Here is a 25370-nt window from a genome sequence, read left to right on the forward strand (position 1 = left end):
CTTTTTAACTCCTTTAAGAAAATGTATACATTACTCTGATTGAAATCAATGTCTTTGGATTTCACTAGTATCCTACATGTGGCTAGTATGAATAGAAAGTTTGAGATTTAAAGACAAAGGCCTGTGGTCAAAGTTAGGCTCGAAATATCTGAGAAGCTCAAAGTTGGTAATATGGTTAAGGACATGGGTGTCTGAAATCACATAGTCCACAACACTACTGTCCAACCTAGGTAAACATGTCATCTTTCCAGAGGAAGGCCACTTGCCAATACCATTAGAGATAAAGTATTGGGAACTACAAAGCTTGAGGAGCTCAATGCCAAATAAGTTCTCAGTTCTATCTTAAGAGGTTCTCTTGAATCTATTAGCTAAGTCATCATCTTTGTCTAGCCACAAGGGGTGAGGGTTAGAGTGGTAAACTAACATAATAACTTGATTGGTAGCATTTTAAGCATTGAAGTCCCCAAGAAAAATGATATTACCTTCATTCCTCACATTGTGAAGGTATTTTTCTAGGGTAGTGAAAGAAAAATTCTTATCTAAGGTTTTTTTTTATAGGAGGTAGATTTGATAGGAGCAAAATAACAGATTGCAAGAAAAATCCTATTGGAGGAAGAATCAGAGATCTCGATCAAAATGTACTGATTGAAAGGGTCAATAATATGTTCTGATTTTTGGTGTGTTTGTTTTCTTTGTAGACATATGTTTTTTTGCTTACCTTGTGTTTCACTCGGTTTGCAGATGTCATCAGGTCATTACATTAGTTTTGCTAATGGTGCTTTTCTTAGCACATGAAACCTATCTTCCGTAGCATGGGTACTCTATCACCTTAACGGTGAGCTGATTAACTTACAAGGCATCTGCCTTGGTCAAACAACCAATAATATCATTGAGTATAGTGCATTTATTGAACTCTTGTTAGAAGCAGTTGTTGTTGGCATTAGGGATTTAGTTTTTAAGTTGGATTCACAGCTCATTGTGTTACAATTAAATTATCATTATTTAGTAGGAAATCTACAAATATTGCATATGTATCTACGTGTTAGATTTCTGGAAAGAAATTTTGATTACATTACATATCAACATATTCCATGTAATTTAAATACATTAACTGATACATTAGAAAACAATTTCTTGATAGACATTTGCGTCATTTGTAAAACTGAATCATGTTATGAACACATAAGTGGAAATAAAACATGCATATATATATATATATATATATATATATATGCATTTGCCTAAGTGTTTACCTAAAAATGTCAAAAAATAGAGTGTTCTGAGACACTTGGCTTTCAAAGCCTACTAAATGTGTAAAAGACTAGAAGAGCTATCAAATTGCACGGTGCTCATGGTAGCTCGTGACTACTCTGACCACTCAGCCTAATAGCCGACGCAGTCTCGTAGAGACTCTGACTGCATGTCTCTACCAACGCAGTGGAACATCATCGATGGTGGCATAATCTAGAACCGCTTGGGTGATTTCCTCCAGATTACGCTCCATCTTGGCTAAGGGATCAACCCCTTCCTCGTAATCTCCAACCACTATTGGATGGGCAGCTCGTCGTGCTATTGGAGACATGCTTGGTGGTCTCTCTGGTCACAAATATACACATTTATCATAAGTTGAGTCTTATATTATATTCTCATAAAAAGAAAAAAATCCAAAAAAACTTGATAAAAATCCAAAAAAGCTTAAAAAAATCCAAGAAAAAGAAGTTTTTAACTGTGTCGATCCACTGTTTTCCTGGTGGAAGAGGTAGATCTGGATCTCCTATGAAATATATGTTGGCATAAGCATAATCATCCACCATGAGTAATTGGCATTCAAGGTAAGAAAAAAATTGTGGAGGGTAGCGCATATGTTGGCTGGTGCCTCCTCGAGGCATGAGCTGGCTACATCTCACAAGCCTCAAATCTCGGGGGGTAGGATGTGGTACTTCTACCCACTGATACTAGAAGAGAACTATTCGCTCCAAGAAGAAGGTCACTACAATGGAACCAAACCTGAACTGCTTCAGGTGTCCGTGCTTACCCTTGGTCAATTGGTGCTTCATGTTCACCAAAAGACCTCCACACCAGTTGAAGATGGTAGGGGTCAAACAAGAAATATCATACTGAAACTGAGGCTAGGAAGCCCCATAAAGATCTTGCGTGCCAGATACAAGGACCATGGTGAACAATATTATTCTCAGAACAAGGTTATTGGTGATTGTTGTAATCTTCACCTTACCTCCATTGGTTATCTCGACTCCAGGACAGTATCTATGGGCTAGACTCCTGGTACTCTCACCTCCTTAGTGAGATCCAAAGAGTTGAATATCTTCTCCTTGAAAAGATAATCCCATGATGAAATAGATGTCCATTTCCTCCAGTTCCAGTTCTTGCCCTTTGATGATGAAGATCTCTCGATTTACATCCCAACGATTGATCAGATAGGGTAGCAACTCCATCTGTGCCCTCAATCCTGTGGTCTGGAATAATTTCAGAAGGAGACAATCCCTCAAATAATTTATGCATGCCGGATCTTGAGATGCTTGGTGATCCTTAGCCTCATGGCCTCTTTCTTTCCACTCTAGGACAATATTTCTCCTGCGAACAACATTTAAACCCTTTTTAGTGCTTTTTCCATGGATAAAAATAAACTTTTTTCTCTTTGATATGAGTTTTTAATCTCTAAAAATCGCTCTTGGCACCATCACGTATGTTTTCAAAACAGTGCAATTGCATCATGCAAACCTTTGGGCTCTAGCGCAACCATTGCAGATTTGATGACCATACCCGCGATGGTCACTGACGACCTAAATTTTAAAAATCCTCTTCTCTAGCTTAAAATTCACCATTAAAATTGCATAAAAAGGTAATGAAATGCAAGAATACTGATGAGGTTCTTACCTGTCATAGATGGATCGTGGAATCATACCTTGGATCTCCCACAATAGCCACTAGAAAATCAAGGAAATTAGGGCACAAAAACACTTTCACAACTCATTTTGGTAAAATAGTTAAAAATGAAATTACTTTTTCCTATTTATAAGTTTTTAAGGTCATTTGTCAAATATTTTATAATATTTTGATATTTTATCGATATCAGTGATGGGTGCGTTTATTGTGTAGTTACAGGTGCCTTCAATATAAAAAATTATCATTATTGACCGATTCTAGGAGTTTTATTTTATCTCTTTTTCAAAATCCTTAAATAAACAAAAAAGGAACCCCCATGGGGTCATCTTTCAACTCTTTTGTGACTCATGAAAATTGAAAAGATTTCCAAGTACTTGTCATTTCGAACTCGTTAAAGTAAATGAATCGACATCACCTCAGTATACGTTTATCCCTTTTTCGGGCTGAGACTAACTATTTACAAAATAGTTACACCTTGGTCGACATGGTAAAGAGGTTCCCTCGAATATTTATTTCTACCTTTTTGGGTTCGAGGGGAAAATTACGAAAAGGGACATGATGGAGTTTTCTTTTTCATTTCTTTTTCAAACTCTCTAAATATGAAAAAGATACTAAGTGATTCTTACGTCGGCCTCGTTAAAATTTTACGATGAAAGGCTTGTCACCATGACAGAACTGAGCTTCTCCTTCCTAGGGCTCGTAAAACTTACTAGGATGGATTCGTTCGAAGAATGAACTTAGATAACAAGCATATACTATCGCCTTCAAGGTTGTGATTAAAAATAATTTGGGCACTCACTAGAAATAGCAGGGGAAAATGAAGATGAGTGATCCAAATTTAAACAGGAACACACAAAATTGTAGATATAACCATAAATACAAAGATGTATTAGAAATAACACTTCATTTCATTAATATCAAATACTGAAATATGCTTACAAACAGAATGGAAATAAGACTAGCTCGGGCGATGGTAGCTTATCTCTACGAAGAGATTTGGTGGCTACATGCCTCTTAGCTATGTCACAATGAGGCTCAAGGCCTATTTATTATTGAGAAACAATGGAAAACCCTAAACACCCAAAAACCTAACCCTAGGAGATGAAGTGCCAAACTATGGGCCCCGTTTGGGTAAATTGGTACATCAACTTCCCAAGGTCGTAACTTTGGCATGTGATCTCCATTTGACATGCACAATACCTCGTTAGAAATATCTATCTGAGGAATACAAATTTTGAGTGAGAAACATTAGTTTACAAACCATTTTTGCTCCTGATTTTCCCAGAAAATGTCATTTAGGGCCTCAAAATGGCTCCGAAGTTGAGGACCTGAAAAACTGCAAAAAATAGTAAATTGTGCTACAAATAAGGAAACTGAAAAACTGAAAGAAAAAATGGTGGGGGTCCAAGTGGAATAGGCAGGTGGCCACCTAGATCATTCCTCCCCCCTTAGGAAGAAATGGTCCCCATTGTGTTGAGTTCCTCCATGCGATGAGGAAACTTATGCTGAACTTGGTCCCTCGTGAGCCACTTGCCCTTGTGAAGGAGTTAGCCTTATTTAGCAACTCGATACAATTTGATCCTTTGTTGTCAGGTGTTCTTTATTTGTGTGTCCATGATCTAATCATTTGTGTATTGTTCCATGCAATCTGGATTTAGCTCTATAGGTGTGAGTTGTTCTACAATGTCTGATGTGTCTAGCAATGGTGGGAAGTATGGTTGAAGGCGGTCTACATTGAACATTGCGTGCAGGCCAAGGAATGGGGAATGCTAAGCTCAAATGAATTGTCTCCCACAACCTTGGTAATGGTGTAAGGACCATATCAGAGTGGTCTGAGTTTATGATAGGCTCTAGTAAGGCATTGCTTTTGCAAATGCAACCAGACTTTGTCGCCCACTTGAAACTTGTGTGGCACCCAATGTTGATCATGTCACTACTTGTACTTGGCATTTGATTTATCTCGAATTTCGTGGACCTGATAGATGATATGTTGTATGTGCTCAATGAAGTTGTTTGCCTTATCGGTTTCGGAATGGAAATGAGCCGAATTTTCTAGAGTAGTTGCAAATGGCATGACCACATCAATGGGACATAGTGGATGGAATACCAAGCCACCTGAAAAGGGCTATGGCCAGTCGAGCTGTGGAGAGCCCAATTATAGTTGTGATAGACATAGGAGAGGTTCTCATCCCATGTGCATGGATGCTTTGAGTTGTACATGCGCAGAATGTATGATCCTCCTATTGATGACCTTTTTCTGGCCGTTAGTTTGGGGATGGAAAGTTGTGGACTTAGTGAGCTTGGTGTCCAGCATCGACCAGAGACTGGACCAAAATGTACCGAGAAACCTTTTGTCCCTATTTGAGATGATAGACTGTGGGATCCCAAAGTGTACCCACACTCATTCAAAGAAGAGTTTAGCAGTGGCTTCCGTTATGATATTTTTCTTGCAGGCCGCCATAATGGCCATCTTCGAGAATCTATCAACGACCACAAAAACACAGTCGTTGTCATGCTTCGTAGAAGGAAGGCCTGACATGTAATCCATGGAGATTGATTCCCAAGGTTGACTAGGGATAGGTAGCCGAGTATAGAGGCCTTACTTCTTGATGGCCGGTTTGGCAATGGCACAGGCAATGCAGAATCTGATGTACTTCCCAACATCCTGTCAAAGATTCATCTAATAAAAATACTTCTACAGTATTACCATCGTTTTATCAACCTTGAAATGCCTAGTGGACCGACTGTAGTGTGCTTCCCAAATCATCTTGGCACGTTCACTTGAAGGAACACAAAGGTGTCCCATGTGGCATAATAGGGCATCCTGGAGGTGAACATCTGGAACTTGATGACCCTCCAAGGGCGTTTGGTATGTGTGGTCAAATTTTGGGTCGCTTTTGTAGAGAAGTGGCCAATCAGAAGTCTCGTGCCCACAAGAGTTGAGAACAGTGGTTAACGCCATGATCGGTGGTCGACTGAGGCAATCTGCAACATTATTGGTGCTTCCCTTATTATACTTGATATCCAAATGGAACTGTTTCAAGTATGTGGACCACTTTTGATGGCGATCATTCTGCGACTTCCCTTGCGTCTGTATGAACTACAGGGGTCGGTGGTCTATGTGGGCGACCATTTCCTTCCCCATAATGTAATGCTTTGATTGTTTGTAGGCCTGCACAATGGAATACATCTCTTTGCCATAAGTGGGATACTTCTAGACTATGTCTGAAAGTGTCTCACTATGATATGCCATTAGATTCCCCTTTTGAGTAAGGATTGCCCCAATAGCATAGTCAGTAGGCCTGCACAATGGAATACATCTCTTTGCCATAAGTGGGATACTTCTAGACTGTGTCTGAAAGTGTCTCACTATGATATGCCATTAGATTCCCCTGTTGTGTAAGGATTGCCCCAATAGCATAGCCAGAGGCATCTGTCTTGATCTCAAATGGCTATTGCAAGGGTAGTAATGTGAGCACTAGTGCAGAGAAGAGGTGATGTTTCAACTCTGTGCATCCCTTCTGTTGATATTCAAACCAAAAGAATTTTTCTTTCGCTCCTCCCTTAGTGACTTGACTCAAGGGCCAAGTGACATGAGAGAATCCCAACACGAACCTGCGGTAGAAATTGGCAAGACCCAGAAAGTTGCAAAGCTCTGTCAGAGTGGTTGGAGCTGGCCAATCTTGGCTGACTTGGATCTTGGATGGATCCATATGCACACCTTGTTCATCAATAATATATCTCAGATATTGAACCTGGGTCATGCCAAAAGTGCATTTCTCCAAATTGGCACATATCTTGTGTTGCCGCAGTGTTTAGAGAACCTATCGGATGCAATGGAGGTGCTCTTCCCAATTCTAGATGAAGATCAAGATGTCATCCAAGTATACCACTACAAATGAGTTGGTGAATGTTTGCAAGATGTCATCCATTAGCCTCATGAAGGTTGCAGGAGCATTCGTCAGCCCAAAAGGCATAACTAACCATTCGAAAAGGCCCTCCTTGGCTATGAAGGCAGTCTTCCACACATAATAGGTTTCAATTGGTACTTGATGATATCTTGATTTCAAGTCGATCTTGCTGAAATATTTTGTCCCCTTTAGTTGGTCCAGAAGGTCATCAATCCTTGTGATCGAATACCTATTCCGGACAACGATCTTGTTCAACGCACGATAGTCAATACAGAGCCTTCAAGTCCCATCCTTCTTTTGTACCAACATGATTGGGCTCCCACAGGGTGATGAACTTGGCCAGATGTGACCTTTTTCTAGCAGCTCCTGAATTTGGCTCTTGATTTCGTCATTCTCCAGAACGGAGATTGGTCCATTGGGCAGCGGCGCACCTGGGGTCAGATTGATGGAGTGGTTGACCTAATAATGCAAAGGCACCCCTACAGGGGAGGTGAAGATGTCCTCATACTCCTCCATGACCTTGTCCATCTGTTGTTGTTGTGTAGAGGGTCCCTGTCTAGAGGTCGTGGCCACCGTCTTTTTCTTTCCTTGAGGGCGTATAATCAGGAAAATGAATATCCTAGTTTTGGAAATGAGCTTACTGCATTGTACAACTTATTTCCCAAAGTAACAACAACAACACGTGACCTTGAGTCATACAAAGCATTTCACTTCCATAAGTATGGTTGGCCTAATAATACATCACAAACATCAAGGGGAGCAATGTCACATAATACCTCATCTGTGAAGGCTTGATGCTATATGGAAAGTGACACTACTAGCTCACGTGAAGATTCCATCCTTGGTGAGGCCACTCGATTATGTACGGTTTTGGATGTGCTATAGTTGGTAATCCCAGCCGCTTCACGACCTCTGCCAAAATGAGGTTCGTTTAGCTCTCGCTATCGAGAATGAATTGTATCGAGGAACTCTTTACCCACATCTGAGAGTGGAAGAGGCACTCTTCTTTTGGATCTTCTGGTTCCTCCTTCTGGATCTTCGTGGTGGAAATAGTGGCATTGGGATCCACATCGATAATCTACTTCCCTTTGTCATTCCCCTTATTGGGTTCTAACTCAGAGTCGGAACATGCATTTGATTCTGAAGCCTTTAGCTCAGCTACCAGTGACTGCTTAGCCTAGCACTCACTTGTGTTCTGAGTGGAGCTCTTATGGAACTCACACCACTTTCCCGTTTCTTCTTTAGCTTCGCTGTGTTGCTATTTGGTTGTGGCTTTGGTGGGTTGTCCTGGCCCGCCCCACCTTGGCTTTGTCCTTTGTTCTACAATTTGGGGGCACTTTTCTGTTGCTTCGGATTCTGTTGTGCTCTACAACAACCCCCCATTTCTTATCATTTTATTCACAAAATTATCATATGAAATGGGTCCCTTTAAAGTTGATTGGTATCAATATTGCATTATTGAAAAAAGGTCCGAAAACCAAATAAAAAACATTATAAAGCCTTTTTCGGAAAAACCCATTGTTATCAAATAAATCAATCTTTATCATTGCGATAAAGCGATCGCAAGATCGCATATCGCAATGACATAAAGCATATAAATAAGTGGCACATTGGTCTCCGCCGATGCGATATCGCTATCGGCTATCAACAATACTCTATGCACATTTTAAAGCGCCCCATGCCTTTGGCCCCGATGCGATGCAATATCGGCGATCGGCCATCGGCGATATATAATGCATATCTCATATGATCCCAATACTCCCGATGCGATGCGATATCGCTATCGGCTATTGGGGTTTTCAAAAGATGTCAATATAAAGGATTTAAGTTTGCCCCGATCGCCGATTGCGATAAAGCACAGATTTCAAAAAACCGTTGGAATAAAGGGATATCACGATTTATTCATATTAAAGGTTTGATCCGCCCAACAATGATTCACTTGCGCTCAACCGCCAAAACATCTACAGCACGCTTAAATGAATCATTCGGCCGATTAATGATATAATGGGAATTTAAGATTGGCAGGTTTTAAACGGCCATTAATGTGATCGTAAGTCCTAAAATCCTCCCATGGATTGCATCTGCGCCCATTTTAAAAGTTAATCCCTTATTACGCATCAGTCACTATAGCTCATTACTTTGAAGTTTTCATCGCCAATTCTTCGTGTTACGTTTATTTTCGCCTCTGTGCAGAATTCATCCCAAGGAGAAAGCTCAAGCAAAATGGGGAAGAAGTCCAAGAAGACCACAGGCACTTCAGCTGCGCCAGCTGCAGGACAAGTTGCCACTGACAAAAAGAAAGGATTAATCTCGGATACCACATGTTCTAGTATTGGCAGAACTACTTGGCAGAGAACCTATAACCTGATCGAGATCGAAGAACCTAAAGTGACGGGAATAGAAGCTACTGCAGATTCTACTCGGAAATCTGAAGGTACTCTCAAGGACTTAGCTGACTCCTTCCTTCACCGGATAGCAGCTAGGGAAAAAATTCTCCCATACACAGATGTAGTGCGATGGGCAATTGAAGAAATCCCAATCATGGATAGAACCCTCAGCACCAGAGACGGGAGAATTTTCGGGTCATTCCAAGCAGATGATCTGAGGAAAATGTATCATTTGCCTGAGCTAGAGAAGATATACAATAAGGCATTCCTGGAGACAAAACCCGATGAAGCACAAACATGAGTCTTCCGGTAAGTACTCAGTTGATTCCCTGGCTTCTCCTTATTGCTACGTTGGAATAATGATGTGTAGATTATGGGGATTGCATGACTCTGCTAATTTCACTATAGAAATGGTCCCTTTAATGGAAGCTGCATGCCACAGTATAATAATGGATTGGACCACTATTCTCTCAGATAAACTAGCCACAGCTGTTCTTGAGTTTAGGAATAAGACTTCCATCTCTGAAAGGATAGTTCCCCCATTCTATTACAGTGCATATATTTTAGATACATTGTGTTTCAATTCTGAATTTCCCGTGCTCGGCTGGAGGTGGACACCACAAGACCCCACGGCTATCCACATATACCATCAAAAATTATGGAAATCCTCTTACAAGCACCATCTGTACCAAGTCTGCAATGGCGTTATGGTGCCTATTTATTATTCTATTTTTGATAAACCCATTCCCAAGATTTCCTACCAAGCTGGGATTGATTTAACAGCGGTAGGGAGATGGTTTGGAGAGGAGAAATTCACATATATAAGCGTTTTCGGTAGCCAAGCCAAACCTCATGTTCTCCCTTTATATATACCGGATAAACTGTTGGCAAGAGAAATCTCTTACCAGATTATTGCTGAGAGTGTTACACCGACTCTCAAAAAGAATAAAAAGCAGGGCTGGCCCTCTTTTCCCTTGAGATGTGGTGTCTATACTCTGCATGATCTCAAACATGCAGAAAAGGAAGACACAAAGATTAAATCATTGACTCTGGCGACTCTACCAAATAGGCAGTTTGATCCAAACAAAGTTGCCTATAATGCACTAGAACAGGCCAAATTGTCAAAATTTGACCATAAGGAAGATATGTTTGACGACCTGTTCTCCTCAGCTGAGACAATAAATCAGGTTAGAGCATTGGCCAAAATGAAATATAATGATGAAGGGCTGACTAAATTTAATAAACTTAGAGAACAGAGGTTGCAAACTCTGCCTCTAGATTTACTAGCGACAACCCCAGCGACATCATCAAGCGAGCCTGATCGAAAATAGTCAAAGGAACCTCCGGTTACAACGAAGGATCAGAAGAGGGAACAGGAGGAAAAGCAGAAGAGAGAGCAGGAAGAAAAGCAGAGAAAAGAAAAAGAAGAAAAGCAGAAGAGAGTGCAGGACGAAAAACAGAGAAGAGAGCAAGAGGAAAAGCAGAAGAGAGAGCAGGAAAAAGTGCGGAAGGAGTCCCAAGCTGAAAAGAAAAAACAAACCACCATTGATGTCAATATAGATACTCATATTGACCCTAAATTGCTCCAGGAATGGAAGCAATTTTATTCCATCATCAATGGGTTGGAATGTTCAAAGGACACAGACACTTCCAAGACAACGGACACACAAGGAATCAATTCATCACAGGTTCTGAGTGGAACCAGCGGCCCACCCATTTCTAAAGAGGTAGAGATAATACCAAAGGACCCCTCCGACCAAATCATTTTGCAGGTAGAAGATATTCCTCCCGTGGATGTCTTCTACAGCCCAAGGCATAAATCAGTGGTTAAACGACAAAGGAAGAGAAGAAGGACTGATCAACCTTCCCTTTTCCCAGAGCAAACTATCACGGGCAATGTGGTTAGGAAGGAGGAATTTGACCCCTCCGATGACCTGACAAAACTGTCACAGTATGCGGGAGCCTATTCGACAGCGACAATAGATAAGGCATCGGAGGTAAGTCTTCTACTGAAAACCAAGGATCAAGAGATTTTCTCATTACAGGCACAGTTAGCTGAAACAAAGCAGAAGGCAGAGCAGCAATTTTTGACGCAACAACAATTAAACAGTCAACTAACTCAACAATTGCAGGCAGAAAAGCGAAGGATCGACCAAAGTGCGATCCAGAAACAAAAAGAATTATCAGAGGCATTGGCACAATTAAATGCATCAAATGAGAAAATGATGAAAACAAAAGATGAGGAAATTGATTAATTGTCATCACAGCTCGAAAAAATAAAGGGAATTCCACAAGTGGCTGAATTTAGAGCAGAAGCATTGCAAATAAACACTGCATTAATATCCCAAATTAAGCTTTTGTGTCAACAAATCACCCAGGCAGAGCCACTGTGTGAATAAACGGCATCCATAAATAAGCAAGTAGAGAAGGCCAGAACTGAATTGGATCAAGCTGAAGAAACCGTAGCTGCATTTCTTGACTGGCAAGATTCTGATCAAGGACAAGCGGCGAATTTTCCCAGGATCCTAGAACCACATAAAGATATACTCTTCACAGAATGGCAGTCCCAGTTAATGAAAGCAGAGAGGGCGGCTTCAAGATGTAAATCAACTTCTAGCAATTTAGTTGAGCTAGTTAATAACACTCTCTACTTATCAAATATGATTTCCCAATGTACACCAGGAAAGTTGACAACTATGAAAACATTGGAGCAATCATGTTATCCAGATCTAGAAGAAAAGGGGAGGTTAATCGCTGGGATTAAAAGTTTAACCTAGGACACATATTGGTTCTTCCTGGTCAAGCTGCATACACAGAGAGCCGCCCTCAACTCCCTAACAGATGCAATCGGGTATATTATTCCCGGTATTCAGGATGCCACCTATGCCACCCAGCTCAGCTCACGCCTCAACAAAACACCTGAAGTAGAGCCAATGCTTGTGATAAGTCAGCTCAGATATAAAGGCAAGCAGCCTACTTGATGAATCATGCCGCCGACTGCCAGATTGCTGAAGAAAATCAGATCAATATTGATTGATACCAATTAAATAGGATTTCTGTTTTATAGATAGGTAGATTAGTTAAGTATTTATAGACCCTTTCATTGTTTTAAAAAGGGTCATAAAGTTTTGTACCAGACTTAAAGACTGAAGTTTGCACTACTGTGCTTCAGTCAATATTCTTTTATGAAACTGGACCAGTTGTTCTTAATTTGGCAAGGAAGCTTTTTTATGCAATTGTGCACTATTGTCTTTGTTGAGAATGTTTCTGCATTGAAGGAAGAATTACAAGTAGCGATTGATATTGGGAGTGTCAAGCAGCTCATATGGTATTTTTATCTATGTCTGAATTCATTCCTTTCATATGAATTGTTATTTGATTATCCTTTGCTATTATTGATTATATGCATGCACTTTAACAACAGATCTATATTCCTTCCACTATTGGATGTTTTATGATGTGCCTTTATTTTAATCATGTATGCGTCAATGATATAAATGATAAGTGTGGTAATATCGATTTAATCGCTTTGCTTAACTATTTAAGCATAGTAATCCCGAATGAAATAATGTCCATGCCTGTTAAATGGAGTCATCTATATGCCTGTTTATAGACATAGACCATCAAGCACTGCACTTTAAAGCTCAATAAGTTCCCGGGATAGGTCATAATTCTTGTATTCTTGTTAATAGATTTAGTTATTCGCCCATCACTAGCTTAGTTAATAAATCATCCATTCATCCCGTTTATCCACTTCAGGGAAACTGGTCCCATTATCCCCAGTCGGAGCCACCATTCCAAATGGAAAAGGAGCTGTACTAAGGTCGAGACCGGGTGGTTATCCCCAATGTTGTTGCAGTGATTTTCGAGGCATCAACATTTTTGGTGCTAGAAGGAGGGCCTAACTGTGAATGGCACATAAACCAAAATCTATAAGCCATTCTAAGAGTAAATCTCCTTCTGATTCCCCTCAAACTTCTCATTCGCATGATGGTTCTCCAGTATCCAAACAAGAAGAAGAGGAATCAATTACCACTGCTCAAACCCATCATACTCCAGAACAATTAAGTCTTGAATCACCTGAAGTCCAGTCTCTTATCCACAAACTTGAGAGCTTCTCGATTTCACCACAGAAATCTGAGGTATCACAAAGCAGTGTGACTTCGCAGTTCAATTTACCTCACCCTCTCACCAGACTTCAGAGCGAAAAGCTCGGTATTGAACCCACTGAGTTCCCTTTACCCAAAAGGAAAAGGGTGAAGAAATATACTGAAGGATCTGACAGTGAAGAGCTTTCATCCACATCCTCCATTGCATCTTCTCCTCTGCAAAGTCAACCATCCACTCCCCCATTACATATTGTTTTTCACCAGGGATTAGGAGCTTCAGCATCCCAACCTGCTCACTCCTCAACATTATTTCCTTCCCAGACATCTGGAGTCCCAACAGTAGTACCAACCACTATTTCTATTATAATGGAAGATCCATGGACCAGGCCTGGTGCAGTCAATATGCCTGCACCATTGCATCTATTACCAGATGCTCCTGAAAAATGGCTACCCAAGTTTAATCCAGATGATGGGACCCAGGCTGAGGAACACATTAATAATTTCATGTTGGCAGTCAACTTGAAAGGAGTAACAGAACAAGATGTTGTTGTTAGACTTTTTCCTTACACCTTGCAGGGATCAGCAGGATCCTGGTATTTTTCCTTACCCTCTGGTTCCATTACCAGTTGGAACACTTGCCAAGAGCAGTTTCTTACCAAATATGGAGATGATAGGTCTCTGGATACCCTAATAAACGACCTCTCCAATCTTAGGATAGAGCATAGGGAACCAATTAAGGAATTTAATGCTCGATTCAATAAACTCCTGAACAAAATCCCGACAGCCTCCAAACCAAGTGAACAAATTTGAAGTGAATGGTATATAACCGCCCTGCCTGCCAATATAGCCATTTTTGTGGATAGGGCTGGGAAACCTACCTTAGCCGAAAACATGAGAGAAGCACTTGCTGTGGAGAAACGTATCAATGCTCTAGAAAAGAAAGCTTCCCTGAAAGACAGAAAAGCCAAAAAAGTCTCTTTTAAAGATGACTCAAGAAAGAAAACCTCAAAAGACCCCTATGACATGGAGGGTTTGCAAAAAGTCCTAAAAACTTTATCAAATGAAATGGTTGAAATAAAGAAACAGGTAGCTGAGACCTCAACCAAAAGACCCTTTAGGACTTATAAGAAAAATGAATCAAAGCCACCAAATGTCATATCTAATGTTGATTCAGAGCAAGAAGAAGAGGAAGAGGAAACTATTTCACCAACTAGCGATGAAGAAGAAGTAGTAGAATGTCATGGAATGTGGAATTTTATACTCCCCAACTCCGATACCGATAATGAAGAGGAAGCATTCCCGGTCACTACTAGGAGTAAAAGTACTTCCAAGCCCGTTCAGGTAACATCAAAGAAAAGAAGTGCTTGTGCCGCTACAACCAAAGAAAAAATACCAGCAAAGAAATCGCCTGCAGCAGTTCCCCAAAACCAGCCTTCAACTTCTAATATTCCTTCAATATCTAAAACATTAGTGGTATCAGATTCAATGGAATACAACATTGTCAATGACATGAAGAAAACTAAAGCAAACATTACTATGTTTGAACTTAGTAAATTAAAACATCAACATAAATTGCTTCTCAAAGAACTAAATGTTGTTCCTTCTACACCTCTTCCCAGTGCAAAATCTGCTAATGATTCAGGCCAACCTCCTCCCGGTATGGTTGAAGCTACCGATTCAGTTTTGATTGGAGATAGATCAAATTCCCATACTCCACCCTTCCTTCTGACCTATGAGATTTACAACAGAAACCTACACAACTGTTTGATTGACTCAGGGGCATCTTCTAACATAATGCCAACCTTAGTTTGTTCCAAACTGAACATTGAACCCCAGAAGTCTGCTATTCATATTGTACAGTTGGATAGGACCAAAGTACCGGTTGTGGGAGAGATTAATTCTGTAACTATCAGGTTATCTGCTGATCCCAGAGTAGTACAAAGTATTGATATCCTGATAGCCGATATACCTGAATTTTATGGTTTAATCTTGAGTAGGGATTGGTCTGAAAAACTACATGGATATATTTCTACTGATTGGTCACATATGTGGCTTCCCTATAAAGGTAAGCCAAATCAAATAAGGATTGATTGAGAAAAACATATGACCCATACAGTCACTGAATTTGAGCAAGAAAACCAACCTGTAGCATTTGATAACAACATTTTGGGGAATTATGCATCTGAGTCATTCTTTGGTAACTTTACTGCCCAGTCATCCCCTTTTTCAACCAATCATTTTTCATCTCAAATTGAGAATTTTTCACAAACAGATAAGTCTAGATCTTTCAATGATACTGAGAAGTCTGTAAATAAAATTGTTAATACTTCCTTATTTTGGTCATTATATTTCGATGGTTCCAAATCTAGTGAGGGCTCAGGAGCAGGATGTATTTTGGTTAGCCCACTGGGAGAAAAAACAATGTTGTCTTGTAGGCTGGAATTTGAATGTACAAACAATACAGCTGAATATTAAGCCCTAGTCCAGGGATTGTATAAAGCGATCGGCCTTAAAGTACAATATTTAAATGTATTCGGCGATTCTGAAATTATTATCAAACAGCTGAGAAATACAATCCATTGTCTTTCCAATCATCTTAAACATTATCAATCGCTAGTACAAGAACTCACTTCAAACTTTTTGGCATTCAATATTTCCGCCATCCCTAGATCTCAGAACTCGGCAGCCGACCTGCTAGCCAATGTAGCTTCTAAACTCCTACCTTCTGAGGACTACAGCCCGGATAGATTTTCAGTAGAATTGATTTTTAGGCCTTCAATTCCTGACAATGTCACTAATTGGAGAGTGTTCAATCATGATGAGGATATTTTACAATTTTTAACTTCTGAAAAGTCCTATGATAATCAAATTATTGAGGAAAATGAGCATGACTCTCAAATGAGAGAAACACCTCAGGAAAATTCAATTCGTAAGCCTGTGGTAAAGCTAGAGGATCTTTATGATATTGAAGACAGGTTTAAACCTGTAACTAATGCAAAGCTCCAAAGCTCTACCCTAAGGTTTGAATTGATAAATCTAGGTACTGAGCAAGCTCCTCAAAATATTAATTTAGGATTAGGACTTTCCTTGGAATAGAAAGAAGCATTCATTAAACTGTTAAGGAAAAATAAACAGGTTTTTGCTTGGAAATATGATGATTTGAAGACTTATGATACATCCATTATCCAGCATACCATTCCACTGCTTCCCGATCAGAAACCAATTCAATAGAAGTTAAGAAAAATATATCCAAGTTTGGAGAGTCAAATAAAGACTGAACTTAACAAACTCTTGAAAGCCAAGATCATTTTTCCAGTCCGACACTCAAACTGGGTCTCCAATATGGTGCCAGTCAGAAAGAAAAATGGCGACATTCGGATTTGAATTGATTTCAGAAATTTGAACAAAGCAAGCTTAAAAGACAATTTCCCATTACCTACCATGGAGCAAATACTCCAATCAGTAGCAGGCTCTGAATTAATGTCTTTTCTAGATGGTTTCTCAGGATATAACCAAGTTTTGGTCCATCCTGATGACCAGCTTAAAACCACGTTCAGAACCAAGTGGGGAACATATGCATATCAAAAAATGCCCTTCGGACTTATTAATGCAAGAGCAACATTCCAAAGAGCGATGGATACAGCTTTTAGAGGGATGATTAATAGAAAAGTAGTCGTCTATCTAGACGATATTACTGTATTCTCTAAAAAGAATTCCAATCATTTGCATGACCTAAATCAAATCTTTCAACGCTGCAAGAGATATGGTATTTCTCTTAACCCTAAAAAATCTTTCTTTGCTCTTGACCAAGGAAAGCTCTTAGGCTTTATTGTGTCTAAAGATGGCATTTATATTGATCCTGACCGGATCAAAGAAATCTCTGAAATCCCTTTCCCGCACAATAAGAAATCCATGCAGTCATTTTTAGGCCAAATCAATTTTGTTAAAAGGTTTGTTCCAGATTTTTCTCAAATTATTTTGCCACTTAAAACTATGATCAATAAGAATTCAGTCTTTAAGAGGGGACCAGCAGAGAAAGAAGCATTTGATTTAATCAAACAATCAATAATCGATGCCCCAGCCTTAAATACTCCCAATTTTTCTAATCATTTTACATTATACAATATTTCCTCCACCTCGTCTTATGCAGCAGTACTCACGCAGCTCAACGATCACAAATTGGAAGCACCCATTTCATTTTTTAGTTCAAATCTTTAGGGTGCTGAATTGAATTACTCTGAAGTAGAAAAACAAGCCTTTGTTGTATTTAAAGCAGTCAAACATTATAGACCCTTCCTTTTGAAAACCCATACAAAGGTTATAGTTCCTTTCCCTGCTGTTAGGCAATTATTAATTCAAAAAGAATTGGGAGAAAAGAGAGCAAACTCGGTCACAACGCTTCAAGAATATGACTTAGAAATTAAGCCAGCAAAGATTGTTAGGGGCCAAGGTTTTTGCAGGATATTGGCAGGAGCATCCAACATTCCAGAATCAAGCGATAAAGATCAAACTGAAGAAATCAACCAGATAAGTGTTACTGATTCTGAATCTCAATATGCAGATTTAATATTTTATTTAAAGAATGATTATGCACCTCCAAACCTGTCTTACAAAAACAAAAGGGCCATTAGGTTAAAAGCAAAGAATTTTACAATTATTGATGATGTGCTTTTTAAGCAGAATTATGATTCTATTTTATTAAGATGCCTTGAGAAACCTAAAGCACAAAAGGTTTTGCAGGAGTTACATGATGGACCAGCAGGAGGACATTTTGGAGCTGACACAACAGCTCACAAAATTATTCATGCTGGATACTATTGGCCCACTCTGTTTAGAGATGCCCACGAATATGTAAGGAAATGCCTCAATTGTCAAACTTCTAGTGGAAGACAACGTAAACCAGCTTTCCCTCTGCAACCAGTCAACATTGAACAACCATTTGAGCAATGGGGATTGGACATCATTGGGGAAATTACTCCACCATCTTCCAAATAGCATAAGTATATCCTTACTGCTACCGATTATTTTACTAAGTGGGTGGAGGCAATTCCTTTGAAGACAGCAAATTCTGAAGCAATCATTGAGTTCATAGATCAATTCATCATTACCAGGTTTGGTGTCCCAAATGCTCTTGTTTTTGATAATGCATCTTATTTCTTAGGTAATTCTATGTTTGAATTCACTATTAAAAGAGGATTTAAATTGAAATATTATGTTAATTACTATCCCCAGGGTAATGGTTTAGCAGAGTCTACTAATAAGAATCTGATCAAAATCATTAAGCGAACTATCAAACAGAATCATAAAAACTGGCACAAATCCTTAATGTTTGCGTTATGGGCTGATAGGATAACACAGAAAGCTTCTATAGGATCTTCCCCATTCAACCTTGTGTATGGAAAAGAAGCAGTACTGCCCACAAATCTTGTTCTTCCTTCTCTAGCCCTAATTCAGTTCATTGAGGAAAGTCCTTCCTCTTCTATTCAGTTTAGACATGATCAAATTCTAAAATTAGAAGAGGAAAGAGAAAAAGCCAAGGTTATTCATGCCAAACATCAGCAAATCATCAAGGCAGCTTTTGATTCAGTCTCATCCGGTTCAAAACAATTTCAAGTTGGTGATTTAGTTCTGAAATGGGACAAAGCCCATGAGGACAAGGGAAAACACACCAAGTTCCAGAAGATGTGGCTTGGACCATTTCAGATCTGTGAGAAGATAGGCCATTCAACCTTCATGTTGCAAGATTTATCAGGTTTGAGAGATTCTCTCCCTGTTAGTGGCCTTATCTTAAAGAAATTCTTTAATTGAGGAGGTAAACCCTTCTCCTTTTAGCTTGATAGAGTTTTTTAGTTTGTAGGATTTTTTTTTAGAAAATAATGTTGTAAGGTATCCTCTATTGACCTTCGCTGTGTTTGAAAACTTAATCCATAAAGGTAGAATGATATTTGCTTTTAAAATAATAGAAGTCTTAACCAAAAGGGATGATTTCTAGGAAACTAGGTATCATTGTATTCTGAAACCACACTTCAAGTTTTGTGAACACCTCTCAAAGTTTAAAAGTATTATAAATCATTTTCTGTTTTTAAATTGGTCATAAAAGGTCATCAATATTAAGATATAAGCCAATCCAACTTCAACATCTTCAACTCTTACCCTGTCATCCATCTACTCTTAAAAGAGAAAATTGTCCATCTCATTCACCAAAGTGTATGATTACTTAGAGTGTAATTCTAATTTTTTTTTTTGATATAAAAAGATAAGAGGTCTTATTACAAGCCTGCTTACCATGATCATAGGGAAATAGTTTAACCGACATTACCAATACTGCATACCATAACAGGGTAATGGCTTAGCAATTTTAAGACAAGGGGTCTCATCACGAGCCAGCTTGTTCGATTAGATTACTACCAGTGAATGGCATTGTCAATAGCTGGCTACCAAACCAGGAAAATGGCTTTTTATCTTATCAATAACAGGAAAAGAAAGAAATACAAAATATGAAAACATATTTTGAATTCATGCTGTTAATCACACTCTTAAATTGGATGGGACAATGGACAATAACATGGTTAAAAGGTATCCCTGTCGAAACTATGAACGTTTGTTGGCAGCAGAGGCTCTACCTATGACAGACGAGTTCATTATAAAAACTGATTTGGAAAGGTTTTCTATTTTATCATTATAAACCAATAAAGGCTTATTTAAAACTTAGAATGTATCTATTATCTTAAAAAGAGAGGAAATTAACAAAATGGTTTCATTTTACTCGGAATGCATTTATACCTAGTTATATTAGATTTTTTCCCTTTTGTGATTAGAACTCTATTTTTAAAAAAGTTTAAGTATCTCTATACTTTTCAGAGATAACTGTTTCTTCCAGCGAATCGCCAATTGTTGTGCTCTACAACAACCCCCCATTTATTATCATTTTATTCACAAAATTATCATATGAAATGGGTCCCTTTAAAGTTGATTGGTATCAATATTGCATTATTGAAAAAAGGTCCGAAAACCAAATAAAAAACATTATAAAACCTTTTTTGGAAAAACCCATTGTTATCAAATAAATCAATCTTTATCATTGCGATAAAGTGATCACAAGATCGCATATCGCAATGACATAAAGCATATAAATAAGTGGCACATTGGTCTCCGCCGATGCGATATCGCTATCGGCTATCAGCAATACTCTATGCACATTTTAAAGCGCCCCATGCCTTTGGCCCCGATGCGATGCGATATCGGCAATCGGCGATATATAATGCATATCTCATATGATCCCAATACTCCCGATGCGATGCGATATCGCTATCGGCTATCGGGGTTTTCAAAATATGTCAATATAAAGGATTTAAGTTTGCCCCGATCGCCGATTGTGATAAAGCTCAGATTTCAAAAAAAACCGTTGGAATAAACGGATATCACGATTTATTCATATTAAAGGTTTGATCCGCCCAACAATGATTCACCTCCGCTCAACATCCAAAACATCTACGGCACGCTTAAATGAATCATTCGACCGATTAATGATATAATGGGCATTTAAGATTGGCAGGTTTTAAACGGCCATTTAATGTGATCGTAAGTCCTAAAATCTTCCCATGGATTGCATCTGCGCCCATTTTAAAAGCTAATCCCTTATTACGCATCAGTCACTATAGCTCATTACTTTGAAGTTTTCATCACCAATTCTCCGTGTTACGTTTATTTTCGCCTCTGTGCAGAATTCATCCCAAGGAGAAAGCTCAAGCAAAATGGGGAAGAAGTCCAAGAAAACCACAGGCACTTCCGCTGCGCCAGCTGCAGGACAAGTTGCCACTGACAAAAAGAAAGGATTAATATCGGATACCACATGTTCTGGTCTTGGCAGGACTACTTGGCAGAGCACCTATAACCTGATCGAGATCGAAGAACCTAAAGTGAAGGGAATAGAAGCTACTGCAGATTCTACTCGGAAATCTAAAGGTACTCTCAAGGACTTAGCTGACTCCTTCCTTCACCGGATGGAAGCTAGGGAACAAATTCTCCCATACACAGATGTAGTGCGATGGGCAATTGAAGAAATCCCAATCATGGATAGAACCCTCAACACTAGAGACGGGAGAATTTTCGGGTCATTCCAAGCAGATGATCTGAGGAAAATGTATCATTTGCCTGACCCAGAGAAGATATACAATAAGGCGTTCCTGGAGAAATTCGCAAACGAGAATGAAGTTGAATCCGAACCCATCCGGGATTGGAGACAAAACCCGGCGAAGCACAAACATGAGTCTTTCGGTAAGTACTCAGTTGATTCCCTGGCTTCTCCTTATTGCTACGCTGGAATAATGATGTGTAGATTATGGGGATTGCATGACTATGCTAATTTCACTATAGAAATGGTCCCCTTAATGGAAGCTGCATGCCACAATATGATAATGGATTGGGCCACTATTCTCTCAGATAAACTAGCCAAAGTTGTTCCTGAGTTTAGGAATAATACTTCCATCTCTGAAAGGATAGTTCCCCCATTCTATTACAGTGCATATATTTTAGATACATTGTGTTTCAATTCTGAATTTCTCGTGCTCGACTGGAGGTGGACACCACAAGACCCCACGGCTATCCACATATACCATAAAAAATTATGGAAATCCTCTTACAAGAATCATCTGTACCAAGTCTGCAATGGCTTTATGGTGCCTATTTATTATTCTATTTTTGATAAACCCATTCCCAAGATTTCCTACCAAGCTGGGATTGATTTAACAGCGGTAGGGAGATGGTTTGGAGAGGAGAAATTCACATATATAAGAGTTTTCGGTAGCCAAGCCGAACCTCATGTTCTCCCTTTATATATACCGGATAAATTGTTGGCAAGAGAAATCTCTTACCAGATTATTGCTGAGAGTGTTACACAGACTCTCAAAAAGAATAAAAAGCAGGGCTGGACCTCTTTTCCCTTGAGATGTGGTGTCTATACTCTGCATGATCTCAAACATGCAGAAAAGGAAGCCACAAAGATTAAATCATTGAATCTGGCGACTCTACCAAATAGGCAGTTTGATCCAAACAAAGTTGCCTATAATGCACTAGAACAGGCCAAATTGTCAAAATTTTACCATAAGGAAGATATGTTTGACGACCTGTTCTCTTCAGCTGAGACAATAAATCAGGTTAGAGCATTGGCCAAAATGAAATATAATGATGAAGGGCTGACTGAATTTAATAAACTTAGAGAACAGAGGTTGCAAACTCCGCCTCTAGATTTACTAGCGACAACCCCAGTGACATCATCATGCGAGCCTGATCGACAACAGTCAAAGGAACCTCCGGTTACAATGAAGGATCAGAAGAAGGAACAGGAGGAAAAGCAGAAGAGAGAGCAGGAAGAAAAGCAGAGAAAAGAAAAAGAAGAAAAGCAGAAGAGAGCGCAGGAGGAAAAACAGAGAAGAGAGCAAGAGGAAAAGCAGAAGAGAGAGCAGGAAAAAGTGTGGAAGGAGTCCCAAGCTGAAAAGCAAAAACAAACCACCATTGATGTCAATATAGATACTCATATTTACCCTAAATTTCTCCAGGAATGGAAGCAATTTGATTCCATCATCAGTGGGTTGGAATGTTCAAAGGACACAGACACTTCCCAGACAATGGACACACAGGAAATCACTTCATCACAGGTTCTGAGTGGAACCAGCGGCCCACCCATTTCTGAAGAGGTAGAGATAATACCAAAGGACCCCTCCGACCAAATCATTTTGCAGGTAGAAGATATTCCTCCCCTGGATGTCTTCTACAGCCCAAGGCATAAAGCAGTGGTTAAACGACAAAGGAAAAGAAGAAGGACTGATCAACCTTCCCTTTTCCCAAAGCAAACTATCACGGGCAATGTGGTTTGGAAGGAGGAATTTGACCCCTCCGATGACCTGACAAAACTGTCACAGTATGCGGGAGCCTATTCGACAGCGACAATAGATAAGGCATCGGAGGTAAGTCTTCTACTGAAAACCAAGGATCAAGAGATTTTCTCATTACAGGCGCAGTTAGCTGAAACAAAGCAGAAGGTAGAGCAGCAATTGTTGACGCAACAACAATTAAACAGTCAACTAACTCAACAATTGCAGGCAGAAAAGCAAAGGATCGACCAAAGCGCGATCCAGAAACAGAAAGAATTATCAGAGGCATTGGCACAATTAAAGGCAGCAAATGAGGAAATGATGAAAACAAAAGATGAGCAAATTGCTCAATTGTCATCACAACCTGAAAAAATAAAGGGCGTTCCACAAGTGGCTGAATTTGGTTCTTCCTAGTCAAGCCGCATACACAGAGAGCCGCCCTCAAGTGCCTAACAGATGCAATCGGGTATATTATTCCCGATATTCAGGATGCCACCTATGCCGCCCAGCTCAGCTCGCGCCTCAACAAACCACCTGAAGTAGAGCCAATGCTTGCGATAAGTCAGCTCAGATATAAAGGCAAGCAACCTACTTGATGAATCATGCCGCCGACTGCCAGATCGCTGAAGAAAATCAGATCAAGATTGATTGATACCAATTAAATAGGATTTCTGTTTTATAGATAGGTAGATTAGTTAAGTATTTATAGACCCTTTTATTGTTTTAAAAAGGGTCGTAAAGTTTTTTACCAGACTTAAATATTGAAGTTTGCACTACTGTGCTTCAGTCAATATTATTTTATGAAACTGGACCAGTTGTTCTTAATTTGACAAGGAAGCTTTTTTATGCAATTGTGCACTATTGTCTTTGTTGAGAATGTTTCTGCGTTGAAGGAAGAATTACAAGTAGAGATTGATATTGGGAGTGTCAAGCAGCTCATATGGTATTTTTATCTATGTCTGAAGTCATTCCTTTCATATGAATTGTTATTTGATTATCCTTTGCTATTATTGATTATATGCATGCGCTTTAACAGCAGATCTATATTCCTTCCACTATTGGATGTTTTATGATGTGCCTTTCTTTTAATCATGTATGCGTCAATGATATAAATGATAAGTGTGCTAATATCGCTTTAATCGCTTTGCTTAACTATTTAAGCATAGTAATCCTGAATGAAATAATGTCCATGCCTGTTAAATGGAGTCATCTATATGCCTGTTTATAGACATAGACCATCAAGCGCTACACTTTAAAGCTCAATAAGTTCCCGGTATAGGTCATAATTCTTGTATTCTTGTTAATAGATTTAGTTATTCGCCCATCACTAGATTAGTTAATAAATCATCCATTCATCCCGTTTATCCACTTCAGGGAAACTGGTCCCATTATCCCCAATCGGAGCCACCATTCCAAATAGAAAAGGAGTTGTACTAAGGTCCGTACCGGGTGGTTATCCCCAATGTTGTTGCAGCAATTTTCGAGGCATCAACAGATTCAAAGATCCAAATTCTTGCTTCTTTTGTTTAAACTTTTGTTTGATCTTGACAGCATATCGGTATGCCGTATTGAGCGAGGAGATGTCCAGAAACTCCATCTCATCATGGATGTATCTATGTAGGTAGCTGTGGTACATGAGAACCAAAAGCTTCTCAAAATCCTTGATACCCAACTTTGTGTGAAGGGTATGAAAACCATTGGTAAAATATGGCACAGCTTGGTCCCTTCACTATCACAGCGTTGTACACTTTATGTATTTATCCTCATAGTTCCCGATAGGGTAGTACTACTCCTTGATGGAATCGCGGAACAATTTCCAAGTGGGTGAGGATGAAAACAATGAGTTCATACTTTCATCCTTCTGCTCACAATAGGTTTCCCACCAGCCCTTGATGTGGGGGGATTCTTTGAGAAGTGAAAAAGTGATATTTTCCTGGCTGGAAAAATCATGAACGAAAAAATATCCTTCTAGCATATTTAACCATTTATCTACAGTGTCTGCATTTATCCGACCCTCAAATATGGGAATGACAAAGTTAAGTTGTACCTTAAAGGGTGTGGCACTTCCAGAGTAGCTGCATGAAGTAGATGTGACACCCTTGGGTAGCCGTTGAAGGATTTGAGAAAAGTTGTCCATCATTACGTTCCTTTGTCGCTCAAGGGCTTCTTCAAGCAAGATTTTGATAG

At 39.4% G+C, this 25370-nt stretch overlaps 1 protein-coding gene across 1 annotated transcript in view; it reads right to left on the reverse strand.

Moving 5' to 3' along the window:
* Positions 1 to 1426: 1426 nt before the first annotated feature.
* The window catches only part of LOC149210768 (F-box only protein 6-like), a 47773-nt gene continuing 23829 nt past the window's right edge, over positions 1427 to 25370 (reverse strand). The window contains exon 2 of the mRNA XM_089399084.1: positions 1427 to 1596. Within this exon, the coding sequence (XP_089255210.1) occupies positions 1427 to 1596 (170 nt within the window). The remainder of the gene's footprint in view (positions 1597 to 25370) is intronic.

Source organism: Pinus tabuliformis, chromosome 1_2 (assembly GCF_031772625.1).
Source record: "Pinus tabuliformis cultivar Carrire ecotype Pingquan chromosome 1_2, CPIR1, whole genome shotgun sequence".
Lineage (NCBI taxonomy): Eukaryota > Viridiplantae > Streptophyta > Pinopsida > Pinales > Pinaceae > Pinus > Pinus tabuliformis.